At 43.7% G+C, this 17,876-nt stretch overlaps 1 protein-coding gene across 1 annotated transcript in view; it reads right to left on the minus strand.

Moving 5' to 3' along the window:
• The window catches only part of CCNB1IP1 (cyclin B1 interacting protein 1), a 53,162-nt gene that overhangs the window by 3,766 nt on the left and 31,520 nt on the right, over positions 1-17,876 (minus strand). The window contains exon 3 of the mRNA XM_088470205.1: positions 17,385-17,724. Within this exon, the coding sequence (XP_088326331.1) occupies positions 17,385-17,724 (340 nt within the window). The remainder of the gene's footprint in view (positions 1-17,384; positions 17,725-17,876) is intronic.

Consider the following 17,876-nt stretch of genomic DNA (forward strand, 5'->3'; position numbering starts at 1 on the left):
AATGGCTGGGAATGAGACAATTATTCAGTTGCGACTAGAACTAGTTGCGCACCTGGCGACAACCTGAAACGTTTACCAACCAATCGTGGAACGACTAGCATTCAACAATTGGGGGGTGGTGAAGGGATTTTTTAGTTTTTCCTCCCAGGAGCCTTGATCCGGCCCAATTTGGTTCACGGGTAGGTTTTTTAGTTTTTCCCCTTCACTCGGGTTACTTGTTTCCCCTCTTATGCATCCCTGCTATTTAGTTGCTATGTATTTTCTTAAAGTTGTGTCGGGATGGTTTGGGTTTGGTGCGATACTCATGGTACGGAACTTTGTTGCTCACTGGGATTGCAGCAGTTGAAAATTTGGGTTGTGTATGATGTGCGCGGTTTGGTGTTGAGTTTCGTGCTTGGGTTTCTTGTGTCCTCGGTGACTAAATAGGATGTGCCTGACTAGGAGGGTTGCCTGTCAGGAGCAACGATGAGCGACAGCAGAAAGGTGCGAGGTGATCGTTCGTAGTGAGAGGTTTTGTTGGGCTTAAAGCCAAATGGGAGGATGTGTGATCTGTATGGTGCATAGTGTGACTTGGAGAGTGGTGTATAAGCATGGTGCGGTAGGCAGGACGAGGAAGAAGGTGAATGTGTCAGAAGACTGTCAGGCGATGTCACTGGGTGGCTTGGTTGTGAGTCATAGCTTTTAGTTGGCGATTTAACTCTGTATTTTTTTTTAATCCTGATTGAGGGCATCTTGATGACTTGGATTCAGTTTCCTTATTTAGGAATTCTTGTTTTGGGCTAGGTCGTGTTGGGTGGCGGGCCAGTTTCCTTTGGAGTCTGGCTTTGGCGGGAGTACGCTGCAGATCAGTGGCTTTATGTGGCGTAAGATACGTTGTGGGGGCACTTGCCCTCGATGAACCTGGCGAATTTGTCCTGCTCCGCACGGGGGGACCCGGGCGCTTTTTGGTACGGAAGCGCCTCGGATTGGCCCAGGAGGGAAGTGGGACCCTCGCAGCGTTAGTGCGTCTAGAGGGGGGACGTGTCAGTCGTTCCCCGAGTATTTGAGCAAAGTAAAAGCTAGAACTGAGCCTGCAGCGTCTCTTTGCCACCCTGGTTAGGTTAATTAATTAATTATAAATAAAAGCTGTGACCTTTTAGCCAAGCTCTGGTTGTCTGTGTCGTTATTTATTAGTTTATAGTTAAGTAAGCTATACAAGGTTGTTAAGGGTTAGAAGCAATAAACCAATGTATTTCTTAACCACCCTTTGGACAGCCCCCCCAATGGATAACTGCGTTAAAAAAATCCTTACAAAAATTAAGAACACCCCAGAAAATGACTTTGAAAAATGGGGCGAAAAAGTACAAAGTTGGGGTACAAACTTGAAAACTAGCGAAACAGACTTTGGGTGGAGGTGTTTTTTTGATTGTAGGTGCTTGCTGAAGGTGCATTTTTAATGCTTTTTAAGACCTCACTTTAGCAATTTTTAACCATGCTTGCGCCCACTTTCATGTACCCCAAATTTGCTGGGACTAGTTAATTTCACCAAAAAAACCCTACTAAATGCGATTCTTCACCACTTCTGCAAAGTACCCCAAATAGCTTCAGCAGGGCTATTCGGGGACATCCACCATGAACTTCAATATTAGTGCATCTTTTGGGGGGTGTCAGGCTGATTTCCCCAAATCTGACAGCACTTTTCGCCTGTTTGAGTTTCGCCGGGACGCGTTGTCGCATCCTATGTAATTGAACACGGGGATAAGCGGGGACGCGCGCGATACTTTTCCTCATGCAAAATCAGCGATGACGGTGGAAACTCCGGCATGCGAAAAGTCCAGGACTTTTCGCACCTAATTGAATACGGGCCTTAATGTCAAATTATATCTGTGCAGAGAGTCTAGCTTGTTTAAGCAAGGGTAGCCTTTAATGGAGAGTACTCTGTGGAGGTCATCTACAAAGTACAAACGGTCTGCTGTGCAGTCCAAAAATCATCTTTGGTTCAGCCATGCACCTAGATCTGCACAATGCACCAAGAGGTCATCCAAACTGTATAGGTTTGCAGAGCAAGATGGAAGCACTTGATCAGGACTATAAGATTGGACATGGCAAGGGGAGTGTCAGGGTCCGGCCTAGGATCGGCCGTTACTCACCCCAGCACCGGCTTCCCTACTTCTCGTGTGGTCAGGTGCAGCGACGGGTGACGCGCTGAGGATTTTGTCTTAGGTGCTCTTGGACTTGTGTGGCTGTGTGTCATGGTTCCAGTCATGGGCAACGCCATGTTAGTCTTTCTCACCTGACTGTTCCTTCAACCAATGGTAGCGTAGTCTCGGTCAGCTGACGCTGATTTCCAATGAACTGCTACTTTAGGGTATATAACTGGGCTCTGGACACCAGGAAGTTGCCTGTGCAACGTCATCACTACTGGTGTATGCTTGTTGTCATTCCGTTCCTGGTTTCTGTTCCTCACTCACGAGTTATTTCCAAATATCATCTCGATAGCACCCTCCGGTGTGTCTGGATTCGCATGTTGTGTACTCAGTAGGCACAACTGAGTACAACTACTGAACCAACCTCCGGTGCGTCTGGATTCGCACGTTGTGTACTTAGTACACACAAGTGGGTACAACTACGGAACCACTCTCCGATGCATCTGGATTTGCACTTCGTGTACTCTGTACACATCAACCGAGTACAACCACTGAATCACCTTCTGTACCAACGGTGCACCAGTATCTACACTCTGTGCAGTCAGTGCCCTCCCAGTCAGCGCAACCACCACCCTCCTCCAGTGCCAGCAGAGTATCCTACTCCTCAGTGGACCTTTCCTTTTGTCGTTCTTGTACCACTTCTGGAAGTAATCCCCATTGTGCTAACTCTGTACCAATAGGTATAGAATACGCATTAGTACTTCTCCAAAGTACTTCCTTTGGGCCAGAACGGTGTACCTCCCTCCATTTCCCACTCGTATCGGATACCTGACTAAAGGGCCGCGACCTGCTTGCCGAGAGCAGCTAAACTCATATCCCGCTTGGAGGGACCACTGGTGAACACCTCCCGGCAGGCTAGACTCCGCGCCTATGGTCAGGTCTCGTCAACATCAGATACTTGTGGATGAGGAGAGCTTACATTTAGGCCCCTCGTCTCAGATTCCTCCCTCAATCCGGGACCTCAGCTTTCAGCCCCTCCGTAGGGGATTCTTCGGAGCTGGGCGTGACAGGGAGATTTTGAGTAAGGTGAGGACATCCCTTGGATGAAGAAGGTGCACCGATGTGCCTAGTTATGAAGAGCAGGTCCAAATAAAACCTCCTTTCGCAGAGTCAAAACAATGAAATTAAATAAAGGGGCGGATCAGCTCAGATCTGGCTTTCTTCTGATATTTAATTTAAATAATACATTTAGGCAATACAATAAGCCACATGTTAAGAAACAAATGTTTTATTGGGTAAAAAAGAGTGGTAGGAGGTTGGACTTTGATGCACTTCGAGACTTTCCTTTAAATCTGTACACCTAGCAGCAGACAGGCATGTACTTCAATACAATGTATAAATCTGTTCTCTATTAATATCAAGTATGCTTCTAAAATGAAGGCTCTGTCAACACCAAATAGCAGGCCCATAGCTAGGGTAGTGCGGCCGGTGCCATCGCACAGGGCACCACAGGTCAGGGGGCGCTGTTTGGGCCTGTCAAATTTCTGTTTATTATCATTCTTGCTTGTAGCTTCCTCTTATTTCATCCCCAGCATCTCCTGGCCTCCACTAACTCTTCCCTGGCCCTTCCCCATGAACCCATGGCCCATTTTTGGGTGCATTATGTCCCTTTGAAAAATGAGGGGGGCGCCAATGCTCTTTCTGGCACAGGGCACCAAAAAGTCTAGTTACGGCTCTGCCAAATAGTATTAAATACTAAAATCTCATTGCTTTTCTAAAATAAATATTTTGTTTAAATATTTTTATCAAACAGTAGCCATCTATCCTGTCAAGAAAACCAACAAGCACAACAGAATATTCTTACTCTTTAGATCTAGAATAAAACGGATTAAGAATACAGTTCACGTATCAAGGCAATATCCACTGATCAGCTATATTAAAACCACCTGCCTAATATTGTATAGATGCCCCTCGTGCCAGCTCTGACCAGTTGAGACACGGACTCCACAAGACCTTTGAAGGTGCCCTGTATGATCTGGCACCAAGATGTTAGCAGCAGATTCTTTAAATCCTGTAAATTGCAAGGAGGGGTCTCCATAACTTGGACTTGTTTTTCCAGCTCATCCCACAGATGCTTGATCAGACTGAGGGCTGAAGAATTTGAAGGCCACGTCGACACCTTAAACTCTTTGTCATGTTACTCAAACCATTCCTGAACACAATTTTTGAGGTGTGGCCTTACTATCAGGGAATACTGTTGCCATGAGGTGTACTTGGACCTCAACAATGTTTAGGTACAGTAGGTGGTATGTGTTAAAGTAACATCCACATGAATGCCAGGACTCAAGGTTTCCCAGAAAAACATTGCCCAGAGCATCACACTGCTTCCGCCAGCTTGCCTTCATCCCATAGTGCATCCTGGTGCCATCTATTCCCCAGGTAAACAGTACACACGCACCCTGCCTTCCACATGATGTAAAAAAAAAAAAAAAACAGGATTTGTGAGACCAGGCCACATTCTCCAATTCCTCCATTGTCCAGTTTTGATGCTCACATGTCCATTGTATGCACAAAGCGGTGGGCAGAGGTCAGCATGGGCACTCTGACCGCTCTGCAGCAAGATGTTCTGACACCATGGCCAGCATTAACTTTTTCAGCAATTTATGCTACAGTAGTTAGTCTGTAGGGATCAGACCAGATGAGCTAACCACTCATGAACCTTGGGCACCCATGACCCTAATTCACCGATTGTCCTTCTTTGGACCACTTTTAGTAGGTACTAACCACTGTGTACCGGAAATACCTCACAAGACCTGTTGTTTTGCAGATGCTCTGACCCAGTCATCTAGCCATCAAAATTTGTCCCTCCAAACCCTTGCCCATTTTCCTGCTTCCAACACATCAACTTCAAGAACTGAGTGTTCACTTGCTGCCTAGCATATCCAGAGCCGTAACTAGGTTTTTTGGTGCCCTGTGCCAGAAAGAGCGTTGTCGCCCCCCCCTATCCAATTTTTCAAATAGGGACATAAGACGCACACCTGAAAAAGGGCCAGGGCCTCATGGGGAAGGGCCAAGGAAGAGATTGGGGAGGCCAAGAGATGCTGGGGATAAAAGAAGATGAAGTTACAAGTGAGAATGATAATAAACAGAAAATTGAAAGGCCCAAACAGCACCCCCTGCCCTGCCAGGTCACACTACCCTAGTAACGGCCATGAGCATATCCCACCCCTTAACTGGTGCCATTGTAATGAGATAATTAAGGTTATTCACTTCAACTGTCAATGGCTTTAAGGTTATGGCTGATTAGTGTAGAACAGAATGGGGCATTCACACTCATTCCTCCACTATTGCCTTGTGATGGCAGTTTTGTGTGGCCATACCACAGGGAAGGAGTCAGAGTGGAGCAAGGACATGCATGGTAATGATAGAAGTCATTACAATTTGTCTTGGTGCATTACTCCTCCTTTGTGCACTGAAAGCTCCCGTCACCTAAATTTGCAATGCTTTTGAGCACATCTGTGATAGATTATATATATATATATATATATATATATATATATACATATATACATATATACACACACACACACATACTGTATATATTATATATATAATCCATAGTGCGGCACTCTCCATAATAAAAACACAAGACAGCAGATGCTTCTATACTTTTGTATGTTGTGAGGGCACGCCTGCAGCTATTGGATGCTTATTACGAGTGCCGGACCGTGTGACTGCTTATATATATATCTATCTGTTAATATAAAATAAAAGAAGAGCGCTCCATAGTGCAAAATAAACGTTGATTTAATAAAGCATCTATTGCTCATATAACATACACATCACATGGTACCACTCGTACCTCATTAAAAACAATGTGGGCTGGTTACCACGTGGTTTGATATAAAATACTCCACCGGATGTCTCTGGACACTGTCTGGGAAATCCGCTGGGCTCACACACCCTGCCGCCGGATGCTGCTGCCAGGCCGCTGCAGGTCGGACCTCATGCGTTCCCGATCAGATGCACAGAGCGCCGGGGGTCCATGTTGTGGACGTCACTGAAGCCCCGCCCTAACGAGTTTCGTCATAGACTTCGTCAGAGGGTGGTGCTTCATGACGTTCTAGGCTCTATACAAAGGCTGACCTAGCCAATCACTGCGGGGGTGTGTGCATCACTGCATTTACACCCTCATGGTTACACTTCATTCATTACCATTTGTATGTGCTAAACGGCCATGTTTTCTTTTCCGTCCATATCCCTAGTTACACCCAATGTGCGCATGCTCAAAAATAAAAACTTACATACTACAATTATAAAACTACATTATACATATATAAAACATTTTACAAATCAATATGTAGAAAATATATAAACACATGATCATGATATAGCTGTGATAAACATTTTTCACTGTTATTACTTTTACATCTTCTACACCACACATAAGTTAAAACATTTATAACATTTTCCATAAACTCTACAGAGTGAATTATTCTAAACTATTACATCTGTTATTAAATAGCTTAATTGTTAATTGTTTAAAAAAAGGTGTAATTTCTATCCCTTCATTCAGACCATTTGGTATTAAAGTATCCAGTGCCAGAATCCAATAGGTTTCCCTCTTCATCAAATCTTTATCCAGGTCACCACCCCGATTTTTTTATAACCATTTTCTCAATACCTTTAAATTTTAGAGCATCAGGGTTGCTACTATGATATTCTTGAAAATGCCTCGGCAGGCTATGATTTGTAACCCTATTTTTCATATTTCTCATGTGTTCTAAAAATACGAATTTTTGGGACATTGACAGAATTTTCATATTTTGGCCTCTATTTATTCACCACCACAATGGCTTTGAAATGAAACAAACAAGATGTGCTTTAACTGCAGACTTTCAGATTTAATTTGAGGGTAATTACATCCAAATCAGGTGAACGATGGTTTCTATATGTGCCTCCCACTTTTTAAGGGGCCAAAAGTAATGGAACAAACTAAACAATCCTAAATCTAACTTTCACTTTTTAATACTTTGTTGCAAATCCTTTGCAGGCAATTACAGCCTGAAGTCTGGAACGCATAGACATCACCAGACGCTGGGTTTCATCCCTGGTGATGCTCTGCCAGGCCTCTACTGCAAATGTCTTCAGTTCCTGCTTGTTCTTGGGGCATTTTCCTTTCAGTTTTGTCTTCATCAAGTGAAATGCATGCTCAAATCGGATTCAGGTCAGGGGATCGACTTGGCCATTGCAATTCCACTTTTTAGCCTTAAAAAACTCTTTGGTTGCTTTTGTAGTATGCTTCGGGTCATTGTCCATCTGCACTGTGAAGCGCCGTCCAATGAGTTCTGAAGCATTTCACTGAATATGAGCATATAATATTGCCCGAAACACTTCAGAATTCATTCTGTTGCTTTTGTCAGCAGTCACATCATCAATAACTACAAGGGAACCAGTTCCATTGGCAGCCATACATGCCCACGCCATGACACCACCACCAACATGCTTCACTGATGAGGTGGTATGTTTTGGATCATGAGCAGTTCCTTTCCTTCTCCATACTCTTCTCTTCCCATCACTCTGGTACAAGTTGATCTTTGTCTCATCTGTCCATAGGATGTTGTTCCAGAACTGTAATGGCATTTTTAGATGTTGTTTGGCAAACTCTAATCTGGTCTTCCTGTTTTTGTGGCTCACCAATGGTTTACATCTAGTGGTGAACCCTCTATATTCACTCTTGTGAAGTCTTCTCTTGATTGTTGACTTTGAGACATATACACCTACCTCCTGGAGAGTGTTCTTGATTTGGCAAATTGTTATGAAGGGGTTTTTCTTCACCAGGGAAATAATTCTTCTATCATCCACCACAGTTGTTTTCCGTGGTCTTCCGGGTCTTTTGGTGTTGCTGAGCTCTTCGGTGCGTTCTTTCTTTTTAAAAATGTTCCTAACAGTTGATTTGGCCACACCTAATTTTTTTGCTATCTCTCTGATGGGTTTGTTTTGATTTTTCGGCCTAATGATGGCTTGCTTCACTGATAGTGACAGCTCTTTGGATCTCATATTGAGAGTCGACAGCAACTGATTCCAAATGCAAATGTCACACCTAGAATCAACTCCAGACCTTTTACCTGCTTAATTGATAATGAAATAACGAGGGAATAGCCAACACCTGTCCATGAAATAGCTTTTGAGTTGATAGTCCCATTACTTTTGGCCCCTTAAAAAGTGGGGGGCACATATAGAAAACGTTGTAATTCCTACACAATTCACCTGATTTGGATGTAATTACCCTCAAATTAAATCTGAAAGTCTGCAGTTAAAGCACATCTTGATTGTTTCTTTTCAAAGCCATTGTGGTGGTGAATAAATAGAGGCCAAAATATGAAAATTCTGTCAATGTCCCAATATTTATGCACCGGACTGTATCTATATATTATTTATATATATATATATATATATATATATATATATATATAGTCGTGCCCTTGTATTAAGGCTGAATTTCCAAACGCAATCCTCCCATAGAGAACTCCCGAGGGGGGGCATGGTGTTTGAGGGGCTACACCTCAAAAGCTATTGGAGGTACCGAGCTGAAATTTGGCACGGGCGGGTAGAACGGTTGCTTGGTGCTGCATGCCATTTCAGGGCAATAACATAAAATATTAGGATTTGGGAGTAATCTAAAGCTCCAACTGTCAGTTTTTTCTGACACTCTCAATTAGGACCATTTTTCTGCTTTTCTCTATGGGGGATTTTTGGGAAGGCATAACTCAGGGTAGGTGGCAAATTTAGTAGGTGCTTTTGGGGTATAGGTAATTGAAAAAGTTACAGTTTTAAACTATTACCTCACGAATCCGCCATTGTAGAGACAGGAAGTTCCAACTTGTTGCGCAGTCTCAGTAGGAGCCTCCTGCAGGTGTACTCACTGTGGCTTCACATGGGTGCACCAAGATGGCTGGATAGGCGGGCGGTAGCGGCAGTGGGCTCAGGGGAAGGAAGTGGCCGTTAGCTGCTGCTGTGACCTGGGGGGGAGGGGGGGTAGCGAGTGTTAGCTGCGGCCAGGACCCGGGGACAGTAGCGGGCGTTAGGAGCGGCGTAGCGGGCGGCAGTGGTGCAGGCGACAGGTCCCGGGGGATGTAGCAGCAGTCAGATGCAGGCTCGAATCTGAAAGATCCGTGATACCTGCATCTGTGTATAAATAAATACAGAAGCAGGGACGAGATCAGTGAGACCCGTCTGTGCTTCTGTTTAATAGAAAAAAGAAAACTTGTGTAAAAAAAATGGCGTTCCCCCCCCCCCAAAAAATAAAAAGCTGACTAGCACTGGGCTTAGAAAAGCCAGTACTGGTTGTGCTAAATGCAGGGGACAAACGATGTAGGGGTCCCCCGTATGAAGCACAACCAGCACCAGAGCCCAGTGCTGGTTGCCCTGAATACGGGGAACCCATATTTTGGCAACCAGGACTGGTTCTGAAAAGCCTGGTGCTGGTTGTGCTTAATACGGGGGACCCTACGTCGTTTGTCCTCCGTATTTTGGCAACCAGGACCGGCTGTGAAAGGCCCGGGGCTGGTTGTGTTTGGGGAGGGGGGGAAATGTCCCTTTTTTTAATTTTTATTTTATACAATTCAAATTTTAAACACATATGCATAGATAGATCTCACAGATTCATCCATACATCTGTGTCTTATTTTCTCATTTTATTATATCATCTTATTTTCCCAGCGCCAGTGAGCACCTCTGTCGCCCGCTGATGCCCATGTGCACTGCTCCACTGCTGCCACTGGTCCGCACTCCTGCATCTTCTTAGAAATGATCAGAATTTTCTCAAAACCTATTGAATTTCTCACATTCAAACTTCAAAAAGCAATGAAATTACGATAATTGAGGCTGACGCCTTAATGGACGTGTTCCTTGCCAGATATGGTATGCCATGACACCATGTGGTTAACTCATAGAGTGAGACTGCTGTCACTCACAAAATGGTGGAGCTAATTCACAGAATTGTGTGCTTATTGGAATACACACATGCAGTCTATACAACTGAGGTCTGAGCAGTTATGTGGCACATACATCTCATTCAGTGCCCACAATCTTCCCATTTAGTCACCACAATAGTCCCACTGGATTCCAACATCCTTCTCACTCAATACATCCATCTCATTTATTATACACATTCAGCTCCCTAATTGCTAAAACTATCATACTCTGTCTATGCATGTACACTATCTTCGCCTCCATGCTGCTATAACTTACCCAATCCCTGCAGCTGTGTGTTCTCCCAACTGTGCTAGTCTGCATGCCTTCATCCACACCAATTTGTCTTCCCCCATGTGCACTGCCCTGTCTTCCTGCATCCGTGCCACTGTTTCCTTCCATCTGCACCACTGCCTTGCCCCCAGCCATGTCACTGCTCAGACCTCAGTTGCATAGACTGCATGTGTGTATTCCAATGAGCACACAATTCTGTGAATTAGCAGCTCCACCATTTAGTGAGTGACAGCAATCTCACTCTGTGAGTGTGCTGAATCTGCAGTTAACCACATGGTGTCATGGCATACCATACCTGTATTACACGAGGAACACGTCCATTAAGGCATTAGCCTTAATGATCATAATTTCATTGCTCTGAAGTTTGAGTGTGAGAATTCAATAGGTTTTGTGAAATTCCAGATCATGTCTAAGCAGCCTTAATGGGACATGTGAAACCGTAAGGTTATTTTGTCTATGGAATATATATATATATATATATATATATATATTATACACACACATATATACACACACACACAGTACCGGTCAAAAGTTTGGAACACCTTCTTACTCAAAGGTTTTTGTTTATTTAAATTATTTTCAACATAGTAGATTAATACTGAAGACATAAAAACTATGAAAGAACACATATGGAATTATGTTGTAAACAATAAAAGTGTTGAACTAATCAAAATATGTTTTATAATTTAGATTCCTCAAAGTAACCCCCTTTTGCTTGGATGACAGCTTTGCACACTCTTGGCATTCTCTCAATCAGCTTCATGAGGTAGTCTCCTGGAATGTTTTTCCAACCGTCTTGAAGGAGTTCCCAGAGGTGCTGAGCACTTGTTGGCTGCTTTTCCTTCACTCTGCGGTCCAACTCATCCCAAACCAGCTCAATTGGGTTTAGGTTGGGTGATTGTGGAGGCCAGGTCATCTGACGCAGCACTCTGTCACTTTCCTTCTTGGCCAAGGAGCCCTGTTGAAAAACAAATGATGGTCCCAGTAAGCGCAAACCAAATGGGATGGCATGGCGCTGCAGAATGCTGTGGTAGCCATGCCGGTTAAGTGTGCCTTGAATTTTGAATAAATCACCAACAGTGTCACCAGCAAAGCACCCCCACACCATCACACCTCCTTCTCCATGCTTCACAGTGGGAACCACATATGCAGAAACCATCCGCTCACCTTCTCTGCGTCTCACAAAGACACGGCGGTTGGAACCGAAAATCTCAAATTTGGACTCATCAGACCAAAGTACAGATTTCCACTGGTCTAATGTCCATACCTTGTATTTCTTGGCCCAAACAATTCTCTTCTTCTTGTTATTCATCCTCAGTAGTGGCTTCTTCGCAGCAATACGACCATGAATGCCTGATTCATGCAGTCTCCTCTGAACAGTTGATGTTGAGATTTGTCTGCTACTTGACTTTATGTGGTCTCTAATCTGAGGTGCTCTTAAGTAGCGGTTTCTGAGACTGGTAACTCTAATGAATTTATCCTCTGCAGCAGAGGTAACTCTTGGTCTTCCTTTCCTGGGGCGGTCCTCATGAGAGCCAGTTTCATCATAGCGTTTGATGGTTTTTGCAACTGCACTTGTGGATACATTCAAAGTTCTTGAAATATTCTGTATCAACTGACCTTCATGTCTTAAAGTAATGATGGACTGTCGTTTCTCTTTACTGAGTTGAGCGGTTGGTGCCATAATATGGATTACAACAGTAGTCAAATAGTAGTGTACTAACCGTACCTCTGCACAACACAACTGATGGTCTCAAACACATTAAGAAGGCAAGCAATTCCACATATTGACTCTTGACAAGGCACACCTGTTAATTCAAAACCATTCCAGGAGACTAACTCATGAAGCTTATTGAGAGAATGCCAAGAGTGTGCAAAGCTGTTATCCAAGCAAAAGGGGGCTACTTTGAGGAATCCAAAATATAAAACATATTTTGATTTGTTTACAACATAATTCCATATGTGTTCTTTCACAGTTTTCATGTCTTCAGTATCAATCTACTATGTTGAAAATAATTTAAATAAACAAAAACCATTGAATGAGAAGGTGCGTCCAAACTTTTGACTGGTACTATATATTAAAATAAGTATTGAACACATCAAAATTGTTCTCAGTAAATATTTGTAATGGGGCTATTGTAGTGAATTTTCACCAAATGTCAGCAACAATCCACACATGCAAAGAAACCAAACCATAGATGTCCATAAATTAAGTTATGTGTAATAATGTGAAAAAGTATTGAACACATGAAGAAAGTGAGGTGCAAAAACTCATGGAAGCCAAGACACCAGCTGATATCTATCAGTAATTAGAAAGCAATCCTGCCCCTAGTCAGTGCAATTAATATAAGCTGGTTCTGTCCCAACTAAATACCCGTTCAATTATTCTACCCTTAAGTATTTAACAAAAGAACTGCCTGAGGAAAGAAACTATTCAAATGCGTAGATGTCTTAACAGTCCACGCTCTGTATCGCAAATCATGACCAGGATGAGATTGGTTTCCTACAATAAACCTAGAGCCTGATTCAGCAGCATTCGCAAACGCAACTACGTACGCTGATCGAGTGATTGTTAGCCATTGCTCATAAGCCGCACTGCACATATGCTGCAAATGCACTGCGATTATGCATGCATAGACGAATCCATCTCAGAGTGAGTGACAGGTTTGCGTATGTTTGGGAGTGGTGACGGGGGGGTTGGTCGGAAAAACGCAGACGTGGCTGTCCGTTTGAACGTCATTTCGTGCATACATTAGCCACTGCGATTGCATACTCAGCTTGAGTACTCACTGCATGTGACGAGACCAGTTTGTGCAGCTGGTCAGACCTGGTGTATATGGTGGTGACGGCCGATGTGCGTCAAAGGTACAGATGTATACGCTGGAGTGCAAGGTTGTGCGGACATGAGAAAGCATCAGTGGGCATCTTTATGCTGGATGAGCTATGGCAGGCATTAGCATATTTTCGCAGCTGCGTACCGTACAAAATCGCAGCTACGATTGCTATTGCATACGCTGCTGAATCAGGCCCATGGTCTGCTTCCTGACCCTGGACAGAAACAACTCCCGCACAGTGGGGGGGAGGGGGGGGGGTGGAGTTCAAAACCTATTATTCTCTCCGCTGTCCTGACTACCTTTTGAATCCTTGCCCTATCTCGTTCACTAGCTGAACCAAACCACACGATAATCGAAGCAAATAACACAGACTCAAAGGGTCGAATTCAATTCAATGATGAATAACCGCAGTAGGGAGCTCCCACAGCTATTCAATACACCGTGCTGTTTGAGTGGCTAAAGGATTTCTTCACGCACACACACCCCCTTGGGATGCGAGGAGGAATCCGACAAAAGTGCCGGACGCGCAGCTGTTTGCCGACTTAGCGCGGCACTAACAGCCGCGTGCCCGGCACTTTAATCGGAGAATGGCAGTTACCACGTCTGAACACCCAGGTTAAGTCACGAGAACCGGCATTCTCTGACTTAACCAATTCCCGACAAGGCACACAGCGCAGTGTATTGAATAGCTGCGGGAGCTCCCTCCCGCGGCTATTCATCATCACACTGAATTGAATTCGGACCAATTATTGCTGAATAAAAAAACAGTTATTAGCTCCTGTGGAAGGTTATATTTTCTAAGCTGCTGCAAAAAATACAACCTCTGCTGCACTTTCTTTACAGTAGCATCAAAGTTGTACACCCACTTCAGATCTCGCAAGATTATTGAACCCAAAAATGTAAAGGAATCCACCATAGATACAACGTGGTCAGCCACAGTAAGTGGAGACACTACTGCTGAGTGTTTCCTAAAATCAACAATCTCCACCATTTTAAGTGATTTTAACTCCAAGTTATTCCGCCTGCACCACAGTGCCAACTGATCACTGATGGGTCACTACAGGTGCAGTCAAACGTATACAAAGAGAAAAGCAAAGGGGAAAGGACATATCCCTGAGGTGCCTCCATTCTGATCTCATTCTCACATACTGCCTCCTATACACTAAAAAAATCTACGATCCAGGTACAGGTAGATACCGGAACTCACAACTTAACCAATTCGGTGTACAATATCCTTGGGGCGATTGTATTGAACTCCGCACTGAAGTCGATGAACAGGACCCTCGCATAGGTACCCGGCAGATCAAGATGTTTTAAGATATAGTGCAGTCCCATATTGCCAAGAGTGTGCAAAGCTGTCATCCAAGCAAAAGGGGGCTACTTTGAGGAATCCAAAATACAAAAACATATTTTGATTTGTTTACAACATAATTCCATATGTGTTCTTTCACAGTTTTGATGTGCAGTCCCATATTGACTGCATCCTCCACCGATCTACTCACCCAGTAGGCAAACTGCAAGGGGTCCAAGAGGGTATCTGCCATCTCCTTCAGATGGGTCAACATCTAGCGTTTAAACATTTTCATGATCACAGACATTAATGCAATCTGTCTGTAGTCATTCTGGCCTGCGATGATAGATTTCTTCTTAGGTACCAGAACAATTGTGAAACACTTAAAACAAGAAGGGACAATGCACAATTCCAAAGAACTATTAAAGATCTTTGTAAAGATGGGGGCCAACTGTTCAGCACAGGTTTTCAAAATGGATGGGGACACACCATCCGGACCAGGTGCCTTCCTGGGTCCCAATCCTCTGAACAGTTTAGCCAACTCCTCTTGTCCGACCTAAAACACAGGTGCGACACTCCCAGACCCAGATAAAGAACTTGAGGGGGATTCCCTTAATTGAACAGTATGATCAGAACTGGCACATAGAACAGGATCAGACTTTTCAAACCTACGGTAGAAAATATTCAGCTCGCCTGCCAATTTCAGTCTCATAACACCGTGGGTAGGTGATTTCTTATAATTGGTCATTTATATAGAAACAGATCCCCCTCCTTTTGCTTTCCTTGAAAGCATCAGAATTCGGTCTGTCCTATACAGGCGGAAACCCGGCAGGTAGAGTTATCAGAGATATGTTCTCCAAGTCTCGGTGAAACACAAAACAGATGATCTAGAAATGCCGGCATCTTGTTCGCCAAAGACGTAATTTCGCAATAGCGGCTACTGCTTAGCTTCCACCTCTGAATCAGGCCCAAAATCCTGAGAGCACAATACAGTCCCACTACAATTAGGATAGTTGTCAGACAGTTCTTGCAGCTTTTACTACCTTCTGGTGTAATAAGCTTAGTCGCTGCTTGGCCAGATCCTGGAATGTTGGGGCCACACTAAAGCTGGGTACACACCTACAATTGTCGGTCCAATCACTCAATATAGGGAGATCGTGCCGACAATTGTATATGGACCATTGCAGAAGCATTAGCCGATAAACAACTTATAACACTCATGCAACGGTTGGGATCAGGAGGACACATCTTATGGGCTGTTTAATATTTGTCGGCCCGACCTCCCGATCACATAGAAGCCCGTACACACTAAGTTATGTCTACACGGGTTGGGTATGAAATCCCGGTGGCTCAATAGCCGCTGGGATGAAATGCAGACGCCGGAAGCCTGACAGAGGAGGATCCCGATGGATAACCCTCTCTTAGGGGTGCCTAAACCTAACCCCCTCCCTGGGCTAAGTGCCAAGGACAGCCGGACTTACCTCGATTGTTCCAGCGTCCTTCGGCATCGGGATTAAGATAGGCGTTGGTATAGACACTTATCTTAAGTCCCATGTGGGGCTTCTGCTGTCGGGATATAGACCGGCGGCATTTATTCTGCCGGTCTATAAACTACATCCCTGTCTGCACAGTGTGTGCATGCCTCGTAGGTAACTGAAAGGAAGGTCAAGCTGGGGACACAGCACTTGGCTGATTGGGAGAGTTTACCCGATCAGCAGAGTAATCGAATAGGTGAGTACCATACATTAGAAAAGGGATAGATACTATTCACCTCCTGGACAGCAGAGCAACTAATAAACCAACAACCAGCTCCAACTTTTATTCAATTGCATTCACATATAACAGGTCTATTTATTTTAATGACCTCCCCAACATTGCTTCAACATTACATTATAAGCATTCCCATTACACCAAAAAAAAAAAAAAAAAAAAAAAAAACACCCCCCACATACACATTACTACAATCTGCAATACCTGCCACATTACAGCAATACACTCAAGTAACAATACTTCCAAAATTACAGCAATTGCTTGTGCCGCACGCAGATTACTGTACTGCCACCTCTACATTACAGCAATAATACTGCCTCAGCAAATGTATATTACCATCTAAAAGTAGTAAATATTCTAATAATACTGCAAATGTAAGGGTGTTATGAGTAGAGAGTGAAGCATGGGTTTATTACAGCCACTGCAATAAGTAGAATGGCACATAAAAATTACATATAATTTAGAAATCTTTTTCAACTAAACTCTAAACTAATTATTAATTGTGAGCAGGGATTTATAAAGCAGGACAGAAGCGAGACTGGTAAAGCATGTAAACTAAAGGGCCATATCTTTAAAAAATGTGTCATTTTTAAAAAGGTGATATACTGTATCACATATTTTAAATGCTAAACTAAGGCTTATTGCAAACACATAGGTCTTATCCGGACGGAAAGGTTTTTTTTTTTCCATGGATTAAGTATTCAGTGGATCTGCCGTTGCTTGGATCAGTCACTTTCACAAGCAACAATTTTGTGCCATGTAGCCACATTTGTAAAACTGAAGACTGTGGATGGGCAGAAGGTGAACGTACAAAAACCATGGTGCGTGAAAGCATGCATAAAATCATGTATTTCCCCATCTACGGTGACGGCACGGCAAGGCAGCCGTCCTTGTCAGTGGCTATTCACAGCTGTAACACGGCGACCGTGCCGTATATTTTGTGTCATGTGAAAGCATACATGTATTTCTCCGTTTAACTGAAAACAGACCACAAGAAAAAAATGTCCCTTTTTTTTCAGGACGGACAAAACCATTGTAGGTGTAACAGCCTATCAAGTTCTACCCATTTATTGTTCCTTTGTTTCTGCTTACCCATGGAGATGCCAAAGACCCCAAACTGATCATGCTGAGCTCGCTCTCCATTTGTAGAAGTCTCTCTGTTAGCCACAGCGATACTGCGGAGTCTCAACCCGTCATACATTCCCTGCAACTTATGATACTGCCGGTTGCGTTCCATTAGTTTCTCTGAGAGTTCACTGTATTTTCTCTTGTATTCCTCTAGGATTTTCTTTAAAGAGTTCACCTCCTCCTTCATGGCGACTAACTCAGAGTCTTTGCTTTGTACCTGATGTGCATATAATTTTTCCACTTGCTTCAGATGGCCTTCTGCTTTGCTGTAGGTGTACTCCTGGTACAAACGCTCCTGGTATACCTGGTTAAGAATTCAGCACAGATTTACTCATGCTGTACCAATAATATGGGTGTGCACAATAATTGTACTTCAATTCAGACAAATAATATGAGATATGGTAAGAACTTACCTTTGTTATCTCTATTTCTACGAAGTTCATAGGGTTCCACAGA

This window comes from Taudactylus pleione, unplaced genomic scaffold (assembly GCF_031769625.1).
Source record: "Taudactylus pleione unplaced genomic scaffold, aTauple2 ptg000095l, whole genome shotgun sequence".
NCBI lineage: Eukaryota > Metazoa > Chordata > Amphibia > Anura > Myobatrachidae > Taudactylus > Taudactylus pleione.